Source organism: Amblyomma mixtum, chromosome 5 (assembly GCF_055824585.1).
Source record: "Amblyomma mixtum isolate Tamu chromosome 5, ASM5582458v1, whole genome shotgun sequence".
NCBI classification, from domain to species: Eukaryota; Metazoa; Arthropoda; class Arachnida; order Ixodida; family Ixodidae; genus Amblyomma; species Amblyomma mixtum.
Window position 1 is genome coordinate 147,562,336 of NC_143016.1, and position 21,686 is coordinate 147,584,021.

Genomic DNA, 21,686 nt, shown 5'->3' on the forward strand with positions numbered 1-21,686 from the left:
GCATGACAAGTACGACAGTGAAATGAGACTTTTTGTGCCCAGTTGATTCTCACTGTAACTGTCTTATCGCCTTTCTGCACGGCACTTTTTGACATAGGAATATCAAATGTTAGAGGCACCTTATCCATGCTTACAGTGGGGTTGTCGGTGACATTATTATTTTCAACTTCCTTCTTCACAAATTCTTGAAACCTGTCCATTTTCTCTCCGAAGTCATCTGGCAACTTTTGACACATTGTTGTTCGCGGTCCGATTGACAATGCTTTGCAGCGCATAAATCTGTAACACCATGATGGCCCACCGACAAAACCAGTGGCACCCATTTCATTGGCCATTGTGTGCACTTTTAGACATAACTGCGCAGTCTACAGTGCCCTACCTTCAGCACATTGTTCAAGAGCCCACTTGGGGGAGCCAGTCTTCATGTTCAATGCCGCCGCGGTGGCCCAGCGGTTATGGTGCTCGGCTGCTGACCCGAAAGACGCGGGTTCTATCCCGGCTGCAACGGCTGGAATTTCTTTGGAGGAGAAATTCTAGAGGCCCGTGTACTGTGCGATGTCAGTGCACGTTAAAGAAACCCCGTGTGGTTGAAATTTCCGGAGCCCTCCACTACGGCGTCTCTCATAGCCTCAGTCGCTTTGGGACATTAAACCCCATAACCCAACCCAAACCATCTTCATGTTCAGGCCACCGCACCTTCTTTCCGCGGTCAGCCTTTTTCTCACTCTTCATCGCCTGTACTTTGCTGGACGACTGCCGCCAAATGCGAGTCATTTCCTTGGTGACGTCGAAACGGCATCCTGCAGCCTGGTTACCATGTTCGATAAGTTACTCGACAGCAGATAACTTGAACTTAAGTGGCATAGCTCTTGTGCGACTTTGGTGGCATACGGTAGCACAACACATACAGCCCTTGCAGGAAGTGGAACACACACACACCGAAGCCACCATACACGGAGCAGACAGAGATGCAAATGGCAGCCGGAAAAATGAGCCGGCTTGTCGTGGTTTGTCTTGGCAATTGTGGGCGTGCGAGAAGCGCAATGTCACCATCTTCTAAGGCGGAAGCCTTTAATGCCTCATCGTTGTAAGCAGGAGTTGTCGACAGAAATGTCACGCTTTTCAATTGGTCGTGACGTCACAGTGCGTGAATTTCAAACAGGGCCTATTGTACTTTGGCTATTGACCCTGCAACCAATTAAGTGGATGGTATAGTGATGCTCCAAGTAAAATAAATAAATAAAACCGAGTAGGAAATTGGTTGAGTTGGGGGATCGTACCAAAGTCTCCAGAGTGCGAGACGAGCACGCTAACCACTCCGCGACTTACAGGCCTAACAAGTCTTAGTCGGGCGTGCCAGGGCAGCGGCCACCGCCACTGGGGTCCCAAACTAGGGACCTCCACCTAGTGTTTGTAAGGATCGGTCCCTTACGGGCTGATCCAAACATACCTCCTGTCCATACCAAATAAATGTTTTCACCACCACCACCGCCAGGCCAGCTGTATGGTTTGGTGTGAACAAAGGCGCATCTAGTGAATAGGGTCTCTTTGTTCATGAGGTTCAGGTGTCCACCAAGATATGCCAGATAGATACACTTCCTTTCCTCAAAAACCAATCAGAGCCAAAGGGGGATGGTGTTCTGTGGACTCCTTGGCAGAGTTGGAAGACGCTGTCACATTCCACTCTTAGGGGAAGCTTAACATGTTAACCACATTTCAGTGACACATTCCAGTGACACAAGCAGCAACGCTGCACTTAAGGCTTTAAAATTGGTTTTTTAGGAAAGGAAATGGCGCAGTATCTGTGTCACATATCTCGGTTGACACCTGAACCACACAGTAAGGGAAGGGAGGAAGGTGGGAGTGAAAGAAGAAAGAGAGAAAGAGGTGCCGTAGTGGAGGTCTCCAGAACAATTTCCACCACCTGGGTGGGGATCTTAATGTGCACTGACGTTCCACAGCACAGGGGTGCCTTGAGGGGGTTTCATCTCCATCCTTAAGGCTTCCGCCTCATCGCGCTTTAGGTCAACAAAGCGCCCCCCTGATTTTTTGGCATTTTATATTACTTATGCTTGGGGCCTCTGAGATGGCCATAAGTTTTGTAATTGTGGAAGTCATTACCGCCGCTGTGTCACGATAAAGTTCACTATGAATGTTTCGTGCGGCGGTCCCTGTGCTGAAGTATTAGCGTGTTACAAATGCGTGATCAATAGTGACACTTTTCTTTTTTTTGGTGAAACAAGCCTGAACATTAGGTCGAATTATTTCCTCATTAGCAAAAAAACGAGAAAAAAAAACACCACATATAAGACGCACCATTGTATAGGATGCAGTCGCAAAATTTTTGAAAAGCCGCGTCTTATGCAGCGGAAAATACGGTAATTCAGAAGTATGCTGTGCCACTAATATTTATTATATGAATTGACTTTGCAACCAGAAATTCACCACCCTTGTTTGCCGCCAAGGGTCGGGTCTCTGTGCAACTTTGATTGCGAAGTCAAGTCATTCTCCTGGGTTGTCAAAGTCCAGAGAAGGGTCACCAGTGGTGGCATTTAGGTCAGCAGCCATGAGTGGCGTTGAAACCAGGCTTTCCAGGCAGCGGAAGTGCAGGGAAGCACAGCTTTGCTTTGCATTGCATTGATCTTGAACTTAGTACAGCCGAGATCGTTTGTGTACTGCCAGGCCTAGTCAAAGCCTAGCAGTTCTGGCTTTGACTTAAGACCTTGCCCTGTTGACCCTCCTGCTCCCCCTGTTGCAGGCTGGAGCGTGGCCTCTGGGCCAGAGTGCGGTGTCACCATTCGCCATTCCCCTCGAACTGGAGCGGAGCGTCCAAAAGGTGTGTTTGCTTGCCATCATTGTTGGTTACTACCTCCATTTGTTGGCATGCTGTGGCAGCTGGAAATTGAACTGCACGAATCCATCAGTTCTGCACCACATGTCGTGCTTTCCTCGGGTCAGGGGCCCTCTAAACAGTATTGTATAAATCTCAGAATCGTCTTTTCTTGGGCTAGCTGGTTTTTCATGCTGTAGGTGTTAGCAGCGCACATGAAACAAGGACGGGCAGAAAAGGGAACAAAACACAGCGCTGACTTTCAACTGAGCTTTATTAGGAAAGTAAGAGACTCTTATACAAAGAATTATTAACATGTGACTCAGAAGCTGTCAAAACATCCTACTACATGTGCCATCCAAAATCACTGATACTCTAGATAAACCCTGATTAAGAACGTGACTGAAAACACTGAGGAATCCTGAGAAGACATGAGAGGTCAATCAGATGAATCGGGTTAGATTTGTGCAACGCCCACCGTTTTTCTTAAGACACGTGCCGCTTAAAACCATTTAAAGGGTGTCATGAACAGCAACGGTGAAAAAACAACAATGGAAAAACCTTGTCAAAAATTTTTGACAAGGGTGAAGCTGTATATGGGCTGCCGTTGTCAAAAAAGTAAAAGAAAATAAAATGACAATAGACAGGACTGAAACGGCATAAAAACACTAACTAAAAAAGCATAAAACTCATATTATCCCACCCGTTAGAGAGTGTCCAACTTTACGGGTGCGCAAGAACCCCAGTTCTCTATCCATCTGTGCTAGACATGAAGTTGTACGCAGTGAAGAAAGAAAGACAAAAGAGTGACCTCCTCCTCCTCCCTTGTGGATGGATGCAATGCAGTTTGAGCACTTCTACCAGAGCAAGTTCAGTGGGCGCAAGCTGAGCTGGCTGCAGCACCTGTGCCAGGCGGAGGTGCGGCTGTGCTACCTGCGCCGCTCCTACCTGGTGAGCCTGGGCACCTACCAGATGGCGCTGCTGCTGCCCTTTGAGGGGGCCGACGCGCTGGCCGTGCGCGACCTCCAGGAGGCCACCCGCCTCGCCCACGACCAGCTGCTCCGGCAGCTGCAGGGCCTGCTGGACGCCCGCCTGCTGCTCTGCACGCAGGTGAAGGGGGTTTCAGCAGTTCACTTTGTAGCCAGAGGTAATGCAATAGGCAGAAGACCTTCAAACCGTGGGCTTGCGTGTGATTTGCCAGGAGTTAGTAGCTGCTGGATATATGACAGTAAAGTGTATAACAGATGTATCTTAATGGTATACTCACCTGTGAGGCAGTGCCACCGTGGTGGCTCAGTGGTTATGGTGCTCGGCTGCTGACCCGAAAGACGCGGGTTCGATCCCGGCCGCGGCGGTTGAATTTCTTTGGAGGAGAAATTCTAGAGGCCCGTGCACTGTGCAATGTCAGTGCACGTTAAAGAACCCCAGGTGGTCGAAATCTCCAGGGCCATTCACTACGGCGTCTCTCATAGCCTTGGTTGCTTTGGGACGTTAAACCCCATAAACCAAACTAAACCAAACCTGTGGGGCAGAAATGTGGAGGCTAAAGAAAAGGGTTCAGCTGCAATGCTTGTTAGACTACCTAGCAGATGAGATCGCTAGCTTCTGCCAGAGGCTTGTAGGTTATGGAAGAGGAAAGATTTTTACTGCGACAGCAGCAGGGGCATAGCCATGGGGGATGTTTTAGTGTCAGAACACCCCCCGAAATTTTCGCATTTGTGGTAACAATCGCTATTTGTGCAAGGCCTTTGTCCCTAATGCTTCCTTTTGTCAAAGCAGCTTCAGTGCCCGACAGTTGACTTTGTTCAGGCAACCGCCCATATTCATGAAGTAGTTGTGGCTGTTGTCCTTCTGTGGGAGACAGGGTATCCAATGGTACTTAAAACAGTGGAATAACTGTGTCGGCTAGTGGATATACAGCATGAAATGCCCCATTTGATCGCACGTCAAAGGCAGTTCAGGAACATTGTAGTGTACACTGTGGAGGAGTACTTTAGGCTGTTTGTATTCCTTCGCTTCCTCGACCATTTTTGCATGCTGCTTTTGGAGCGATTCTAAAAGCAAAAGGGTACGATTGGGCTTCTTTCTTGCTCTGCTACCCCAAAGCATCTAACAACTAACCTTTCAGTTTTATTACAGCAGAAAAATGACTAAGATATTGTCTCTTCTTTTACCGACGGTACATAGCACCCCCTGAAAAAAATTGCTGGCTACACCACTGGACAGCTGTTAAGGGCATGTTTTCTTGTTCTACAGTATAGTTTCTGTAACAGGAAGAAACAAATAGGAAAATGAAGGGACAGGGGCAGCGGCATGAACTAGCACTTGGGTCATTTGAGCATGGCATGTTCTGAGTGGCCACTGCAAGCTGCTGTCGCAGAATGTCGCATCACAAAGGTTTTTTACCTGTTGGCGAATTTTTTGAACCCTGAAATAGCCCTCTGTAAAACTGTATGGAATGATTGCGCAGAAAACTTAGCCTGAACAATTCAGCCATGTCCCTAAAGTGAGCAGCTGACTTGCAGGAAGCTTGGCTGCTGCTTCTGCAACTAGGATTACTCCTGTCTGTTCTCCACAATTCGAATGTTGAGGGGAGTGAAAGTTTATTTCAATTAGTGTGTGGTGTTCCAGTTGGAGGGAGCCCGAATAGAACGAGAGGCTGATGCACTGCGTTGTGAGAGTGAGTGCAGCTAAGGCTCTACCCCTTTGGAAGAAACGGTTTGGACAGGGCCAAACAGTTGGCCCGGATAAACTGGCAGTTGAAGAAAAGTGTTTTTCAATTATAGTAATGAGTAGGGGTGTGCAGATACTGAAATTATCAAACACAAATCGATTACAAATATGAAGAACAAACAACGAATCCAATATGGAGTATCTTTCTGTACGAAAAATGCATTTCAGAAAATGATAAGGTATTGTTGTTGCCCTTAATTTTTGCACAAGTGTGGTCTTTGCAGCTGAAATAAATAAAATGAGATCGACTCAGCGCCATATGAAAAACACGGTGTGCTCATAAATGTATACTACTTGATTAGACAGCATAACGGTATCCAACCTGTAATGTGGTCATGCCAAATGAAGTCCATAAAATGACAAGACTGGCAATGAAGAATAATATGGTGGCGAGTAAAACCTCATAATTCGGTGTTCAAGGAATTAGATAACCTGAAGGGTGATTTAAAAAATGCCCCGCAACCCCCCCAAAAAAAAAAGAAGGCGAAAATGTGGTAAACCTTTATAAGACGGCTCCATCGCGCAAACAACTATGAGCCTGTAGTGAGCGCCCAGTTTCGGAGTGCTGGAAGAACAATGCTAATGTAAGTGAGGGGAGAATGCACATTGTCGTCGGAACAGTGAGTCTACTTCTAAAAAAGGAAAAAGAAATGACTAGCAACGCATCAGTCGGCATTTGAAAGCGACGCGGAGCTGAGATTGGACTGCCGGCGAATGCACGGGCTGACAGCTGCTGTGCCACAGGTGAGTAGTGTCAGTCGCTGGTAGCCTTGATCGATCACGCCCGTTCCAACTGAACACGTTTATTCAAGGCAATTCTCGGATACATGATCTCCATCACATGACGGTCGGAGTCGCTCTCCCTGCTGCTCCCCTCTTTCTCTCTGCCGCCCTCTCTCAGTCCCGTCTCCGTTTTCACGCGGCCTCTCAGGTCACGCGCGCGCGCCGATCCAGGTGGCCGTGGTTCTCACCTTCTAGCTCTCGTGATATCGCCTAGCTGGCGCTAGGCGTCCGGAGATAGTGGGAGACTCGAATGCTTACACGACCGGGCTCGCAATGGCGTAGACCCTGTCGCTGCTGCGTATTATTCGGTAATATAATCTTCGAGCCACTTAGGCGGTTTCCTTAGGCGCGTTCGGCGATCTGAACAGTCTTCCGGTGCCTCTTTGAGTTCTCTTGAGCGCGATGAGTCGTGCGTGAACGATTCTTGTGCTTCCGGTAGTTCAGGCGATGGTGTCACCACGCTTTCTTGCATATGGTAGTGCTTCAGTTGTCTAGCTGTGGCAAGTCGGGTATCTTTGTAGCCGTTTTCTTCCTTAGCGATCGTAAACGTGTCTTTGTTTACATGAAGAATTCTGTATGGCCCGTCGTAGAGAGGTCCCAGCTTGGCATCTCTTGCTCCTTTTTGGTACCATACTTCGTCACCTACTTCGAAATTGGATAGGCGGTGTTTAGCGTCGTGAGTCATTTTCATTTTGCGTAAATAGGCCGTTAATGTGGCATTGGCTTGCGCACGTTTTGCTTCGATGTCGTCAGTTGGGTCCTGCGAGATGTTCATTTCGTTGTCCAGTTGCTTGCGTGGGACGTAGTTGAAAAGCAGTTCGAATGGAGAGAATTTTATTCCAAAGTGAGGCTGGTTGTTCACCTGAAATGTTGTTTCTCTCATGTATTCGCTCCAGTGGTCGATGTCGCCATTCACGTTTTTTCGCAGTGCGGACAAGATTTTGCCGTTTGCTCTTTCGACAAGACCGTTTGTTTCCGGAGCGTAAGGTACTGTCAGGCCGTGCGTGATGCTCTTCTCGGCAAAGTATCTCTTTGCAGCTCTTGACGTGAAAACTTTGTCGTTGTCTGTTATCACGGTCTTCGGTGTTCCTAACGTGAGAACGATGTCTTCCTCGACAAAACGTAGTACATGTTCCGTTGATTTATCGGGTACGGCACGTGTTACGATGAATCGCGTTGTCACGTCAACAGCGGTTATAAAATATTTGTTCGAGTCCTGGGAATTGATGGGTCCAACGTGGTCCATTGCGATGGTTTCGAATGGGTTGGAGGATGGCATACGGGGGTTTAGTGAACCAGCTTGCACTCCCGTCTGCGAGTTGAATCTTTGGCAGGTTTCGCATCCTCTCACGTAGTTTTCAACTTCGTTCTTCATGTTTTCCCAGAAGTAGCGTCGCTGTACTTTAGACAGTGTCCGAGTAACATCGCCATGACCGTCGTTGTCGTGGTGCGATTGGAGTACGTCTTGTTTCAGCGATTCGGGTATTATAATGCGATGAATCTCCTTTTCTCCGTTATTTGTCACGTGTACGAGTCTATCGTTGACAAGCTTGTACTGTGACTTGCTTGCCTGCGGCTGCTGCGTTTGCTGAATGAGTGATGCAAGTTTCGGATCGGTTCGTTGCGCTTTGTTTAGTCGATCATCCTCGGCTATGAGAATGAAAACTCCGTGCGCGTCTTCAGGCGTTCTTGATAAGGCGTCGGCCACTACGTTTGTCTTTCCTGATGTATGGCGGATGCTGAAGTTGTAAGACATCAGGTCAAGCACAATGCGTGCAAAACGTCTGTTCGGATTTTTCTTTGACATAATGTGCGAGACAGCCCAGTTGTCAGTGTAGATGTCGAAGTACTCGAGTCCTTGTAAGTAATGGTGAAACTTGTCGGTAACGGCCCAATGCACTGCAATTGCTTCAAGCTCTGTTGAGTGCTTGTGCTTATCCGATTCCGGCACTTTCTTGCTTGCATATTCGATTATGCGTGTTTCGTTTCCGTGTTTTTGGGACAAGACTGCACCAAATGCCGTGTATGAAGCGTCGACATGCACTTCGGTTGGAAGCGATGGGTCGAAGGTAGCTAGTATGGGTGCTCTGATCAAACATTCCTTAAGTTTTTCCATGGCTTCTTGACATTCAGTAGTCCACGTTATCAATGAGTCCTTTTTCGTTAGTTCTGTCAGGGGTTTGGCGATCTTCGCATAGTCCTTTATATACTTTCGGTAATGCGATGTCAGCCCGAGGAAAGATCGTACTTCGGTTTTTGAGTTCGGTTTGCCATATCTTGATATAGCTGCGGTTCTTCCCGGATCGATTGTTACTCCCTCGCGAGATATTATCGCACCAAGGAAAGGGATGGACTGCACTGCGAATAGGCATTTCTTGAAGTCTGCTCTGAGTCCTAAGTTCTGTAGAGTTTTCAGCACTTGACTCACCGTCTTGATGTGCTGTTCTGACGTGTCCGTAAAGATACAGATGTCGTCCATGTAGACGATGACTTGGTTTTTGTCGATCAGCGGCTTCAGACCTTCGTTCATTACGCTCTGCATTGTTGAGGGTGCCGTGCATAGTCCAAAGAGCATACGAGTCGGTTCATAGTGACCATCTTCTGTCACAAATGCGGCTTTTTTTCGGTCTTCCTCACGAAGCGGAATGTTCAGAAAGGCCTTTTTCACGTCAATTTTTGTGAAGTACCGCGATCCAGAAATTTTGCGGACTGCTGCGTCCACTTTCGGCATCGGGTATGCGTGTTTGACAGTTTTTGCATTCAGGAAGCGATAGTCTACACACAGTCGTTTAGGAGTTGATTCGTGATGAGGTTGATCAACCACGATGACGGGTGATGCATAAGGCGATTTCGATGGACGTATGATCCCTTTGTCCAGCCATTCTTGCGTTTGTTGCCGTATGAACTTTTTGTTGATTTCACTGGCGGTGTACGGCTGCATGCGAATGGGTTTGTCGTCGGAGAGCTCAATTGTGTGTTCCACGTGAGTGCACAGTCCGAGGTCATTCTCAGGGTTTGTGAACACTTCAGTGTTGTCAAGTAGAATGGCTTGAAACCTGCCTGTTTCATCTGTGGTGAAGTCTTCAGGTTTCACTTGCGTGATGAGCTGAACGATTTCTTCACGGGATGGAAGTTCTTTGCTGCTGCTTACAGTTGTGACGTCCGTGACTGCTCCGCATGTCGTTGATGTCGGGCATATGCAGATGTCATTAGTCGCTTCGGAGTGTTCGACAGTTTTGTCTCCGGTCGGTGTCGTATTTGTCCCTTTCGCCCGATTTGGCGGTAGCTTCTGCGTAACGACGTTTTCTTCTGCTTCCTTCATGATCGTCTTTGGAATCCATTCCAAGCTGTGAATGCCGTTTGCGCATCGTTCAATGTAGTCATATGGTACGCACTCGCGCCAATCGGTTCCCACAATTGCGTCGTAGGGTAGATCCTTTACGACTTTGACCTCGATTGTTGCTGAGGTTTTCCCGATCGTGATGCGTGCTTGCGTGACGCCTACTGGTATGTCGGATGTTCCGAAAGGTCCCTTGAGCAGAATGTCTTTTTCTGGTGCCACTTTGAGGTTGTGCTGTGTGGCAAATGCGTGAGACACTAAGGAGACTGTTGAACCAGTGTCCCAGAGCGCTGACGTTTCGATCTCGTTGATTTTTGCCGGTAGGAGAATTAGTTTTCCTGGTGATTCTCCTTTGACAATGCAGTTGGTGTGCTCTTCGCTTGCTCTCGCCTCTCTGCGGCGCGCTGCAGACTTCTTTTGCTCTTCGGTCCTCGTGTCTGGTTGGGGGCAATCTTTGGCTCGATGTCCCTTCGTTCTGCATCTTGCGCAGGTGTCTGGCGGTAGACGTTGGGTCTTCGGGTACGTTGCGCTCGGGGCTTCCACCGAATTTTTTTCAGGGATTTTTGAAGTCTTGGGGAAGGCTTGGTGTCTGGTGTGATCCTGCGATAGTCCAGCATCTCGTCGATCGAGCTGTTGAACGTAGTGCAAGAACTCACTTATGGTTCCGCGGTGGAGATCGTGGAAGGCAGCGAGCATGGGCTTCGCACTGTCGTGTCGCACTCCCTGAATGAGCCAGTCAACCACATCGTCGTCGGAAAGACCATATGTGCCACGTTTGATGCGTTGGAGCCGGGCGTACATGTAGTCGGTCATGCTTTCGTTTTCTCGTTGCGCTCTTGCGTCAACTGAGGCAACCCACTGGCAGAAGAGTAGTGGTTTGTCAAACTCATCTTTTAGCGCTGATACCCAGGTTGTCCAGTCGTTGTACTGGTTGCCTGTGGTTTGATGCCATGATGATGCGCGCCCTCGGAGTCGTGATATTCCTGCATTCAAGGTTGTTGCATCGGTCCACGAGCAACGATCTCGCATCGATTCCACTGATGTCTTCCAATCTTGAAAGTTTTCTCTTTCAGTTCCGGAGTAAGTCGGTAGCGTTCCTGTCAAATCAGGCGTTGTTGTTATTTGCAGCGCCGTGCTGTCGTTCAGCAGGTTAGATGATGTCATTTGCCGTTCCAGGAGTCGAGCCATCATCTGTAACGTAGTGTTGAGCACAGCGAGCTCCGTCGTTGCACTTATAGTTCCGGATTGCATCGTTGTTTCTGTACGAGGTGCGTCTGGCGTTGTCGACAATCCGATTTCGGATGGATTTCTAAGCGGCGTTTGCATTCCGAAAATACCCGGGGTCCGAGGTTGTGTTGTCTGCAACTCCCGTGTGCCGTTTCCAGCTTCGTTCGGTATCGGCGTAGAGATTCTGGGGTTCGAAGCGTTCTCCCCGCCGGTCGCCATTGCTGGTGCACTTGCAGCTTCTCTTTCACTTGCTCGGAGTTCAGTATAACGTTTTCGGCTGCCGTTGGTCCGCTTGCAGGTCCGCTTGAAGGTTCGCTTGAAGGTTCGCTAAATAATCCTCGTCGCCATGTCAGTCGCTGGTAGCCTTGATCGATCACACCCGTTCCAACTGAACACGTTTATTCAAGGCAATTCTCGGATACATGATCTCCATCACATGACGGTCGGAGTCGCTCTCCCTGCTGCTCCCCTCTTTCTCTCTGCCGCCCTCTCTCCAGTCCCGTCTCCGTTTTCACGCGGCCTCTCAGGTCACGCGCGCGCGCCGATCCAGGTGGCCGTGGTTCTCACCTTCTAGCTCTCGTGATATCGCCTAGCTGGCGCTAGGCGTCCGGAGATAGTGGGAGACTCGAATGCTTACAGTAGCCAAGCTCAGAAACCAAAACTATGCAGCCAGGCTATTTTTTGGCCTTGCGAAAGGGACCCTCCAATCTTTGTCACGGCGGGTGCTACACCCACTTCAGAAGTGCACGGATTACAATGCACCATGCAACAAGCGTGATTTTTTACACAATTGTTCTCGTGCTGTGACACCTGAACTCGCCTCTTCGGGGGGCCACATGCAAAGTCCTGCAAGTGGGCTTTCCCTCATATGTCATAGTTGACCACAACGAGATGGCGGCCCTCAGGCTACGATGAGTTATGAAGGCGACGGGACGAATGCCATGGGTGCGGGCATTAAGTACTATGTAACATGTCACGGAAGGATAAAAAAAGCGTGCTTTCATGTTGCGATTTTTCGAAGCGGGACGTCAGCCATCTTGTCCGCAGCATGTGGGACATGGGGGAAAGCCCACTTGCAGATTTCGCATGAGATCAAGCTTAGTGGCGTCAGATTGCAATTGGTCCACGTTATAAGCGACGGAGAAAAAAATGGAGCAGAACCTTTGTATATTGTTTCCTGGAACTTTTAACTTGATCATTGGATAATTTTCCCAGATATTGCGGCTTTGCCACGGTCGAATTTATAGAAGTCGCGGTATACGATCACTGGCAAGTATTCAGGAATTTTCGAATATTGGGAAATTCTTGAATGCAAACCGACTATCAAATGTAGTATTCGATTCATATTCGAAATTTCGAACATTTGCGCAGCCCTAGTGATGAGATAACGAGTCCGGCAGCAACTGAGGCCCAGCAGACTTCCGCAGCTCACAGGTCCGGATGCTTTTTGCAGGAGGGCCCCCTGACGCCATCTACGGTGCTGGAGTTGAACAAGTCCTATTCAAATAAACGGACCAAGTTCAAGATCTCCGCTGTGGTTCAGAAGGAAGCAGCCCAGGTGAGGACACCCGTGCATGTGGAATTTCACTCCACTGTTGCGTATTTTGAACTGGTGCCTGGACAGAGGGTTATTTCTTTCTGTCATGACCGTTCCACTGTGATAAGTCCGTGCAGTGGGGGTAGTGTCTTCCAGTACGGGGGCCACATGGACAGACAGAACTGATGATGTTTGACATCGCTGGCTTGTAGTAACTTCAGTATGCTGCATTGCTCACTTTTCTTTGCATTCTGGGTTTGGAGTGGACAGAGTGGGCCAAGAACCCATTCACAACTGGTGTTGTGCCGAAGCTGTCACTTGCTGACTTGAGCAGCAACTGAGGCAAGCCTAACCAACTTTAAGGTTAGGCTTAGCTTAATATCTTAATTGGGCTAAGCCTAACAGTGAGGCTGAATTGTGAGGCATATCCACCAAGTCTAACTGGGGAGCTTAAGCGGGTACCGTGTGAAGTTTTCAGAGTAAGCAAAGGCTTGAAAAGGTTGGCCAAAGTATTAGCCAAGTGCACAGCCTTGGGGATTACCGTATATTGCTGCGTGTATGTCGACATTTTTTTTTTAAATGTCCTTCCAAAGTTAGGGAGTCAACTTATAATCGAAGTCAACGTACATGCGGAGTCTTAAAGTCAGCCTGTATGCGGGGTCAAAAGTAATTTCGACCGAGTCACTGATAATATCATGCCCCGTGTGCTTGTAGTTCCATAATAGTTGTCAGACATGGTGCGAAAGTGGATCTGCTTAAAAAAACTTGAATTGAGATATGCACCAAAGGTTTGTTTTAATACAATAGCAACTTTCTATCGACAAACTGTGGGTGTTCCAGGGAAAAACGGCCAAAGCCAGGTGGGCTGGCAATGTTTGATACAAATGGGACAGCTACGAATCCTATCCAATCCAAAACTAGACGACACGTGACCAGTCACATGAGCCGAGAAGCATTTTCGCGTGTTTTTGGGCAACGTTGTTGTGTGCCTTTCGCCATTTCTGCACGTCGCACCGCCTATGTGACAGCTAACAGCGGTGTATGTGGTTTGTGTCACTACCCGACGGACGCCTTGCAAGGTGCCGCCGCAACCTCGGCAACAGTACAGCGCTGCTTTCAAGCCGCAAGTCCTCTATGCCGAGTCGGAAAACAACGTCACAGCGGGGCGGAAGTTCGGCTTCTCAGAAAAGTGCGTGAGAGGCTGGAGAAAACAAAGAAGCATGCTTTTTGCATGCGCTGCTACACGCCGTTCTTTTCGCGGGCCGAAGTCCGGACAGTACCCTGCCATTGAGGAGGTGGTCCGAGATTGGGTTCACGACCAGAAAAGCAAGAGCGTGAATGTTTGCTACATGACATTGAAACAAAGGCACGCGCTGTTGCGGAGGAGATGTGCATCCCGGGTACTGAGTTTAAAGTGTCTAATACCCGTGCCACACGCGCACAAGAAATGGCAGTAAATGCTTAAGGCCTTAAGTTTGTTAATGCCATTATTTTCGGAGTTGGTGCTACACGTCCACTTTTAATGCCATTATCGAAAGTGACGATGACGATAACGCTTGCAAGGTAGTCAAAAGTTTCATCTTAATATAAACATTCCTAATGAGCAGAATATATCGGGAATGATGTTCAAATGTAATGTAAAAACGATTTTCCAGAAAATACGGCTGTTCGTGCTTTACAAGTCGAAAAAGTAGCCATAAACTCGCATGTCAGCACTTAAGTCGAGAGTACCAATCAATAAGGCTGGTTAAAATGGCGCTCTTCGCATCGAAAATGCGGTTTAGGTGCCTCATCTGGGTGAAAGTTTAGAATTAACCATTTTATAGTGGGCTAGGCAGTTGTAACTGACAAAGCTGCATGCTTTTCTGCGTGTGGAATGGGAACGAGAGTACACATTGCACGGGCAAATGAGTTGTGGCGAACTCAGTAGGTCGCGAATGGCAGTAAGGCTAATGCCATTAAATTTATGCGTGTGGCACCGCACGAATGCCATTAAAACTTAAGGCAGTAAGCACTTAATGGCATTAAATCTGTCCGTGTGGCACGGGTATAAGAAGTGGGTGACGAATTTCATGAAGAGGAACGGCCTAAGCCTAAGGTGATGAACGATCGTGTATGCCAACGGTTGTCCAAAGCCTGCGAAGAAAAACTGAGCGCCTTTCTGCGCTACGTGAATGACCTGAGGGCAACACATTCATTCCTGCCTGGTCAAATAGGCAACGGCGACCAGACTCCAGTCTGGTTTGATATGCCTAGCAATAGGACCGTGTCCTCAAAACGGGAGCGCCAGTTCCGCCTGCTGAAAACGGGCAACATGCACAGCCGTTTCACGGTCATGTTATGCTGTATGGCAGATGGGCACAAGTTACCGTCATTCCTTCTGTTCAAGAGGAAAACGATCTCAACGAAGGAAAAGTTCCCGCCAAAGGTCATCATGCGGGTGAATGAGAAGGGATTTTTTAATGATGAAATGGTCCTTGAATAGTTTCGTCTATGTGGTGCAGGCGTCCAGGGGCACTGAAAAAGCCCCGCAACATGCTGATCCTGGACTCTTTCCGTGGCCACATAACCGACCGTGTGAAAAAAGCGGTAGTGGACACAGGATGCGACCTGGTCATAGTTCCGGGTGGATGGACAGCTATTCTTCAGCCACTGGATGTGGCGCTGAACAAGCCATTCAAAGACTGCATCGGTGCATTCTACAACAAGTGGCTCCAGCAAAAAAACCCAAAAGACACCAACAGGGCGGCTGAAGCGAGCTTCTTTGGGCGAAGTGGCGCAATGGGTCTATGATGCCTGGTATGGACAACCAACCGACATGGTCTCTGCAGCGTTTTCCACCTGCGGCATCTCGGCACTGCTTCCGACGACCAGCAGCAGCAGTGGCTCATAAGATGATGATCGCGACTGTGTCCTCACAAGCGACGATGAGTCAGAGATGTCTCGTGAACAAATAAATGTTTCTTTATGACTCGGCCTTCTGAAAAACTTTTTGGGCGAGCTAGGGGGTGCGGCAGCGTCGACCTAAATTCGGAGTCTAACTTTTTTTGCCCAAAGGGGGTCGCGAGTTGGGGGGTCAACTTAAAATCGGCAATATACGGTACTTTTGGCAGCCCACTCTGTTTTATGTCACTGTTCCAGGTTGATTTCACAACAATGAATTCCTGCTTCGGTGAGGTGTTTTGCAGATGCCGAGAATTTTGTTTTAGCAGGGTTGAGCTCGTGTCAGTCGGAATGACTTTCACTTAAGAACCAATCAGGTATGGGGGAAGTATTGCATGCTTGAATTGTGGGCTGCACACTGATTCACTGTCATGAGTTTAATTGAATCTGGTAAATGAACTGCATGATGACGAGCATCCTTTTTCGAGGCAACACTTTTGTGGTATAGTGTTGCCTGCAATCAGAAGGCAAGCTGAAAACAGTGCAGAAGTAGCCGTTGTCACCTTTGTAGTGTGTGCAAGCTGGCATCCTGGACAGAGGGGCGAAATGAGGGAAATATTCACTGGTGCTGTGGCTTCTTTATGTGCCTGATGTCTGGGATCAGTCTGAGACCAGTCTGAGACCAGTCTGGGACCAGTCTGGGACCAGTCTGGGACCAGTCTGAGACCAGTCTGGGACCAGTCTGAGACCAGTCTGGGACCAGTCTGGGACCAGTCTGGGACCAGTCTGGGAGTACTCTGGGACCAGTCCTTTTGTTAACTTTGTTTATTGGTTGCACTGTGGCACAACTTTGAAGCATTTGTGAGTCGTCACTTTTGGGGTGCTTTATCTGGGCGTGTTCGCGGGAGGTGTGCATTCTCTCCTCTTCTTGGTCCTGCAGCAAGAGCTGGAGCAGACGCACAGCTCGGTGGACGAGGACCGCAAGCTGTACCTGCAGGCAGCCGTGGTGCGCATAATGAAGGCCCGCAAGGTGCTCAGGCATAACACGCTCATCCAGGAGGTGCGTGGCTCTCCTTTTAAGAGGAGGGTCTTGGAAAATTAAGTTTAATATTGTTGTCACAGTTGTGAAATCTTTGGGAAATGCTGGAGTAGCATGCTAGGCTCATAGCCAGGCAGACCTCTCCTTTATTCGTTAAAGTTGCTCTCTCTCTCTTCAGGGAATGCATTTTTGCATGTCGATTATAAATATGTCATTGAATTTTATGTAAAACAATTTCTTGAGCAATTATGTTGTTGTTATGCAAGTTTTTTTGTGAAGAGCTTTCAAGAAAGTTTGCCGCAGAGAACTTTCTAAAATGCATGCCATTCGGTTTTCTCTACATCAAGGAATGCAGTAAGGGTAAAATTATCATCCTGCCTATCATCCTATCACAGAACTTAAGCAATAGGGTTTTGAAGTTGCCACTTCAAAAATATGAAGAAAAGTTTGTATTCCTGTACCTGAAGTGGCAGCTTCAAAACCCTATTGCTTAAGTTCTGTGATGTGCAAAATAATAATTTTACCTGTATTCTGTTCCTTGATGTCAAGAAAACCCAACGGCATATATTGTAGCAAGTTTCCTGCGGCAAACTTTCTTGAAAGGTGTTCACTAAAAATCAAGGAATTGTTGTGCAGGAAATTAAATCTCATATTTAGAACCGGCATACAACAATACATGGTCTATGAAGATTTCATAACCTTAATAACATTCATAAAATTTTTTTTTCCGGACCAGGCCCCCCCCCCCTTTAGCACTTTCTCTATCTCTCTCACTGAGCTTTGCTTCCAGTAGGCGTGTAAACAGGCAGGGCTGATCCACTGAAAGCAAGTCAGGAGTACCCCTAGTTGAAACCTAGAAAATGTCAAAATTTACCACATGTCACTGTTGGGAGACAGCCCAAAACCTTAGCATACCTCTGCTCTTCAGTGCTGCCTTCTGAAACATTCAGTAGGCAGTCAAAGATAGTATGCTGTGCATTTTACAGCAACGTGGTAGCAACTGCCGTGTTCAAATTTTTCGATGATTGGAACTCCACAGACTGGCTTATCAAAGCTAGTCATAGTGCAGTCGTTGATTGAAGAGTGAGATTAACAGTTCACCCTCACTGCGCCATCTAGAGGCCTGAGGGAAAGAAGCACGCACAATATGTTGCCAGCCATCACGTTCTCAAATACCTGTGAAGAGTACAGTGATGATTGTGATGTGAGGGTAGCTTTTGACTTTGCAAAGCAACATAAAATAATTGAATGAATCCATACTACTCATGTACTTATAAGGAAAGGGCTGTCTTTTCACTTCTGTTGACAGTAAGAAGGAAACTTCTGTTACATTCAAGTAAATGTGACAGCAGTCCTAGTGTAATTATGACAGAAGGTGGCAGCGCACGAAATTGAGGTTGATTTGGAAAAGGTTCAGTCTGTGGTATAGTATGGCTAAAGTGAAATAAAAGAAGTGGTGCAAGAGTATACTAGCCTGTGAACAGTGGTTGCTTTTTCTTTTGCTGTTAAAAGTATTGGAGTTCTTTTTTTTTAACATTCGGAAGTCACAAATTTTTGTGTTCACCTGAGCTCATGGTCAAGCTTTATATACTCTGTACAGAGCTGTGTAGTTCTGTTGACATGATCCCATGTTGGTCACGGCATTGAGCTTAGCCATTCTGCTGCTGAGATTAATTGCCACCTTGTGGTAGTGCTGTATGCATGTGCCTGTAGTATTTAACTGTGCTCTGCACTGATGTGGCTCTGTACGAAAGGATTAGAAAAAGTGAACACTGGAATCTAACATAAGTCGTTAATAAATGACACTGTGTCTCATGATTGGTTGAGGTGTAAGCTGCAGCAGGCACCGGTGTCAAACTCTATTCTGTGTGATAGCATTTAAGATTTAATCTAAGCTTACTGTATTATTAATCAAAAACAGCCTGCAGTTAATCTGCACTACAAGGGACCTGAAAAAGCATTCCAATTTTATCATGATTCCAACAAAACTTCCAAAAACTGTTCCATCACAGCAAATTTATTTCGGCAATTTGGGCAAAATACTGGGCAGTGGTCACCTGCTTTTTAGAGGAGAACAGGATGGCAGTGACTGTTACTTGACTGCATGTATACTGTCGGAAACGTTAGCACAGGGATCACAGGGATCGATTTAACGTTATTTGTTGCATTCGATTCGCAATGAAATGTGACATTTGCATCTCCAAAAAAAAAACCTGCAAAAACCTATATTACACTTCAGTGCTGACGAACATTACTACGAGGCTGAACTGTGGAAAATGTTGCTGCAAATGTTCTGAGCTCACTTCAGGATTCTCTTTGTGTTCCATGACCACAATGTTGACAGCAAAATTGTATCTAAGGGTGCAGTAACTAAGACTGTGCTTTCTGAATTCAGCAGCTGAGCGTGCAGCATGTGCAATATGTAGTACATAATTATGGCTCTTAGAGTTAGAATAAAGCAGCCTGTGGAATGCATCGATCCACCTTTCGGCAGTAGTTTGTGTTACTCTATTAACTTGTCTAAGAAAGATTTCTAAAAGAGGAAAGCTTCTATAGAAAGATTTGGGCTTGCTGTAAAGGCTCTGACTAAATCGGACTGCCTGGATTTGTTTAACTGTTGCTGTTCGCCCTGTCCTGGTGCAGGTAATCAGTCAAGCTAAAAACCGGTTCGTGCCCAGCATTGCCATGATCAAGAAGTGCATTGAGGCCCTGATTGACAAGCAGTACCTTGAGCGGACACCAAACTCGACGGACGAGTACTGCTATGTCGCCTGACGGACAGTGTTGCAGACACTTTCTCCTCGGACACAACCTGTACAGAAGCCACGTTGCCCTCGCTTAATAAATGCGTTCTCAGCCACCCGGGGCCTTGCACTGGAGAAGAGGTCTGGGCATAGGGCTCTGCGGATGCCGTCTCAGAGTCATGTTTTCTTATGTGCTGGTGGGCTTCAGTGCTGCGCCATTGCTGCAGCCATGGCATAGAAGTACAGAGCATCGGACTCGCATGCCAGACGATCGCGGTTCGAGTCCCAGTGCCGCATAGTTCTGCATTGGATGAAAAAATAAAAAAAATCAGTGTTGGTGGAATTGAATAACGAGGTTTGGATTGCAGCCTGATCCCAGTGGCCAGAGCTGCCATGCACTCTCCCGCCAGATCAGGATTTGGCTTTTCTGGTGTACGTAGTACAAAACCACATGTTATGCGAAATTGACCAGGACCATGATTCTTAAAAGGCAACAAAAAAGACATTACTCCTGTTACCTGGATGTCATGGCGCATGCGTCAGTGCCAAACAAATCGAAATGGTCTGGAGAGACATCATGTGAGGCGTCTGTGCACCTGTGTGGTGATGGACCCTTCCATGTAACCATGTTTTCTTCACCTTAATCGCATTGATTTTATTTTCTTCTAGTGAAGTCCAGTTGTTAGAGCCTGTGCTCATTTTGGCTGTGTGTGTCTGTGTTCTTGTATTTAGCGTACCGTTTTGGGTATCTTTGCTGCGTAGCAGCCTCAGATATGTCAAGTGCAGTTAGCGAACTGCTGTGGAACAATCTGGCTGTTGTTTTATGGTGGTATTTATGGCTCAAGTTTCTTTGGAGAAAAAAATTGGTTCTGAGAATGAGCATCCCACCGCTGCCACCACTGTTGGGACTGGAGCATCTCAGCCTGCTGTCACTGTTACGCAGCACTGAGCAAACAAACGGTCCAGGCAAAGGTGAGTCAACAGACATTTATGTACAGTATCTACAAGGGCTTTTACATAAAGGTACAAGGGCCGAGAGCACAACGGGCTAGCACAAAGTAGTACGGCGATGCCCGGGAGATCGTCTCTCTGGCGTGATGGCGCGTCTGCTACCCGTCTGCTGCTCCAGTTTAGCACGTCACGCCACAGGCTGTTTGATTTGGACGAATGGTTGACAAGAGCTTGGCCGTTGAGTGTTTGTAGCCTGGAAAGGACTGCCGGCGAAACGCCGTATGAGTCTCGAGCTGATTCTAGAGAGGAGGAGGAGGAAGGGTCTGCGCCGGCGAGCCAAGATGTTTCGTGTTGCAAGCCGCGACATGTCCGAGAGTCGGGGCTTGCTTTGCACAATGGCGGGTGCACAGCGCTGGTTTCCAGAGGCCAGTGGAATGCGGGCTCAGTCACAAGAGTGGACAAGGGGCAGTTATTTATTAGATTCCACCCAAACGCAGCCATACGGTTCTAGAGGAAATTTAGCAGTTGAAGAAAAATTTGTCCTTCAAACGAGGGGCTACTGCCTGACCGACAAAGTTTCTGTGGAAGCTTTATCAAAGCTTTCCTTTGTAGCTGTATGGCTGCACTTGGATGAATACTAATGAGTAATTACTCCTTTTGGGGAATTCTCCTAAACATTGGACAAACACCTGTTCCCGTTTCGAGTTGATCTGTTCGCTCTCGCCCTGCCTTATGCTAGCTGTCCCAGTGAGCTCAGCTGGCAGAGAGACTTCTCTAACAAAGTTTCTGTGAAAGCTGTATAGTTTTCCTTTGCATCCGTATGGCTGTGCTTGTGTGGACGCTAGTGAGTAATTGCTCCCTTATTACAAATTTACTTCACCTTTGGTATTTCCCTAAACAATGGTACTAATTCGTGGACACCTGAACCGTGCCTTGGGAGAAGGGATGAAGGATGGACTAAAAGAAACGTGAGAGAAAGGGGTCATTGTGGAGGCTTCTGGATAAATTTTGGCCATTGGGGGTTCTTTAATGTGCACAGCTAGTGAGCGCCTTTGGTTTTGAGGAGAGAAATGGCACAGTAACTGTCTCACTTCTCGGTGGACACCTGAACCACGCAGTAAGGTAAGGTAGCAGGCAAGTGAAAGAACGAAGAGCAGCAGCTGTCCTAGTGGAGGACTTCGGAATATAGTTTCGACCACTTAGGGTTTGTTAATGTGCACTGACATCGCACGGTACACGGGCGCCTTTTGTAATATTGTAATATTTCATCATATGTGATTAGCCCCTTGTTTTCATTTGAAGGCAACTCTCGCAGTGCCCTTGCTGCCATCCTCAAGCGGCCGAGTGTGCACCATTGTTGCGTCGGAGGGCCTCGTGTCCAGTCCTCGTTTTGTAGCGAGAGCTACACTACGCCAGCTGCTTCGCCTCTTCAGCATGACCACACTTTCGCCATGGTTGCACCTTGGCCATGGTCGCATCAGCCTTGAGCCTTTGCCTAGCAACCGCCACAGCTGGCGGGCGTTTCCACTCAGTGCACCATCTGGCATAACGTCACTCAGGCGCCATTGCGCTCGTCGTGGAGGAGACGCCGCTCGCCTCGCCAGTTGTGCGCATGCGTA

General features: G+C 47.7%; 1 protein-coding gene across 3 annotated transcripts in view; it reads left to right on the plus strand.

The window, feature by feature from the left end:
• Positions 1-19,286, plus strand: part of Cul2 (cullin 2) — a 61,765-nt gene extending 42,479 nt beyond the window's left edge. For all 3 annotated transcript variants that reach the window (XM_089546147.1, XM_089546145.1, XM_089546146.1), the window contains exons 13-17: positions 2,759-2,836; positions 3,677-3,940; positions 12,367-12,471; positions 16,274-16,393; positions 19,016-19,286. In XM_089546147.1, the coding sequence (XP_089402273.1) occupies positions 2,759-2,836; positions 3,677-3,940; positions 12,367-12,471; positions 16,274-16,393; positions 19,016-19,147 (699 nt within the window). In that variant the 3' untranslated portion in view covers positions 19,148-19,286. The remainder of the gene's footprint in view (positions 1-2,758; positions 2,837-3,676; positions 3,941-12,366; positions 12,472-16,273; positions 16,394-19,015) is intronic.
• The last annotated feature ends 2,400 nt before the right edge of the window (positions 19,287-21,686 follow it).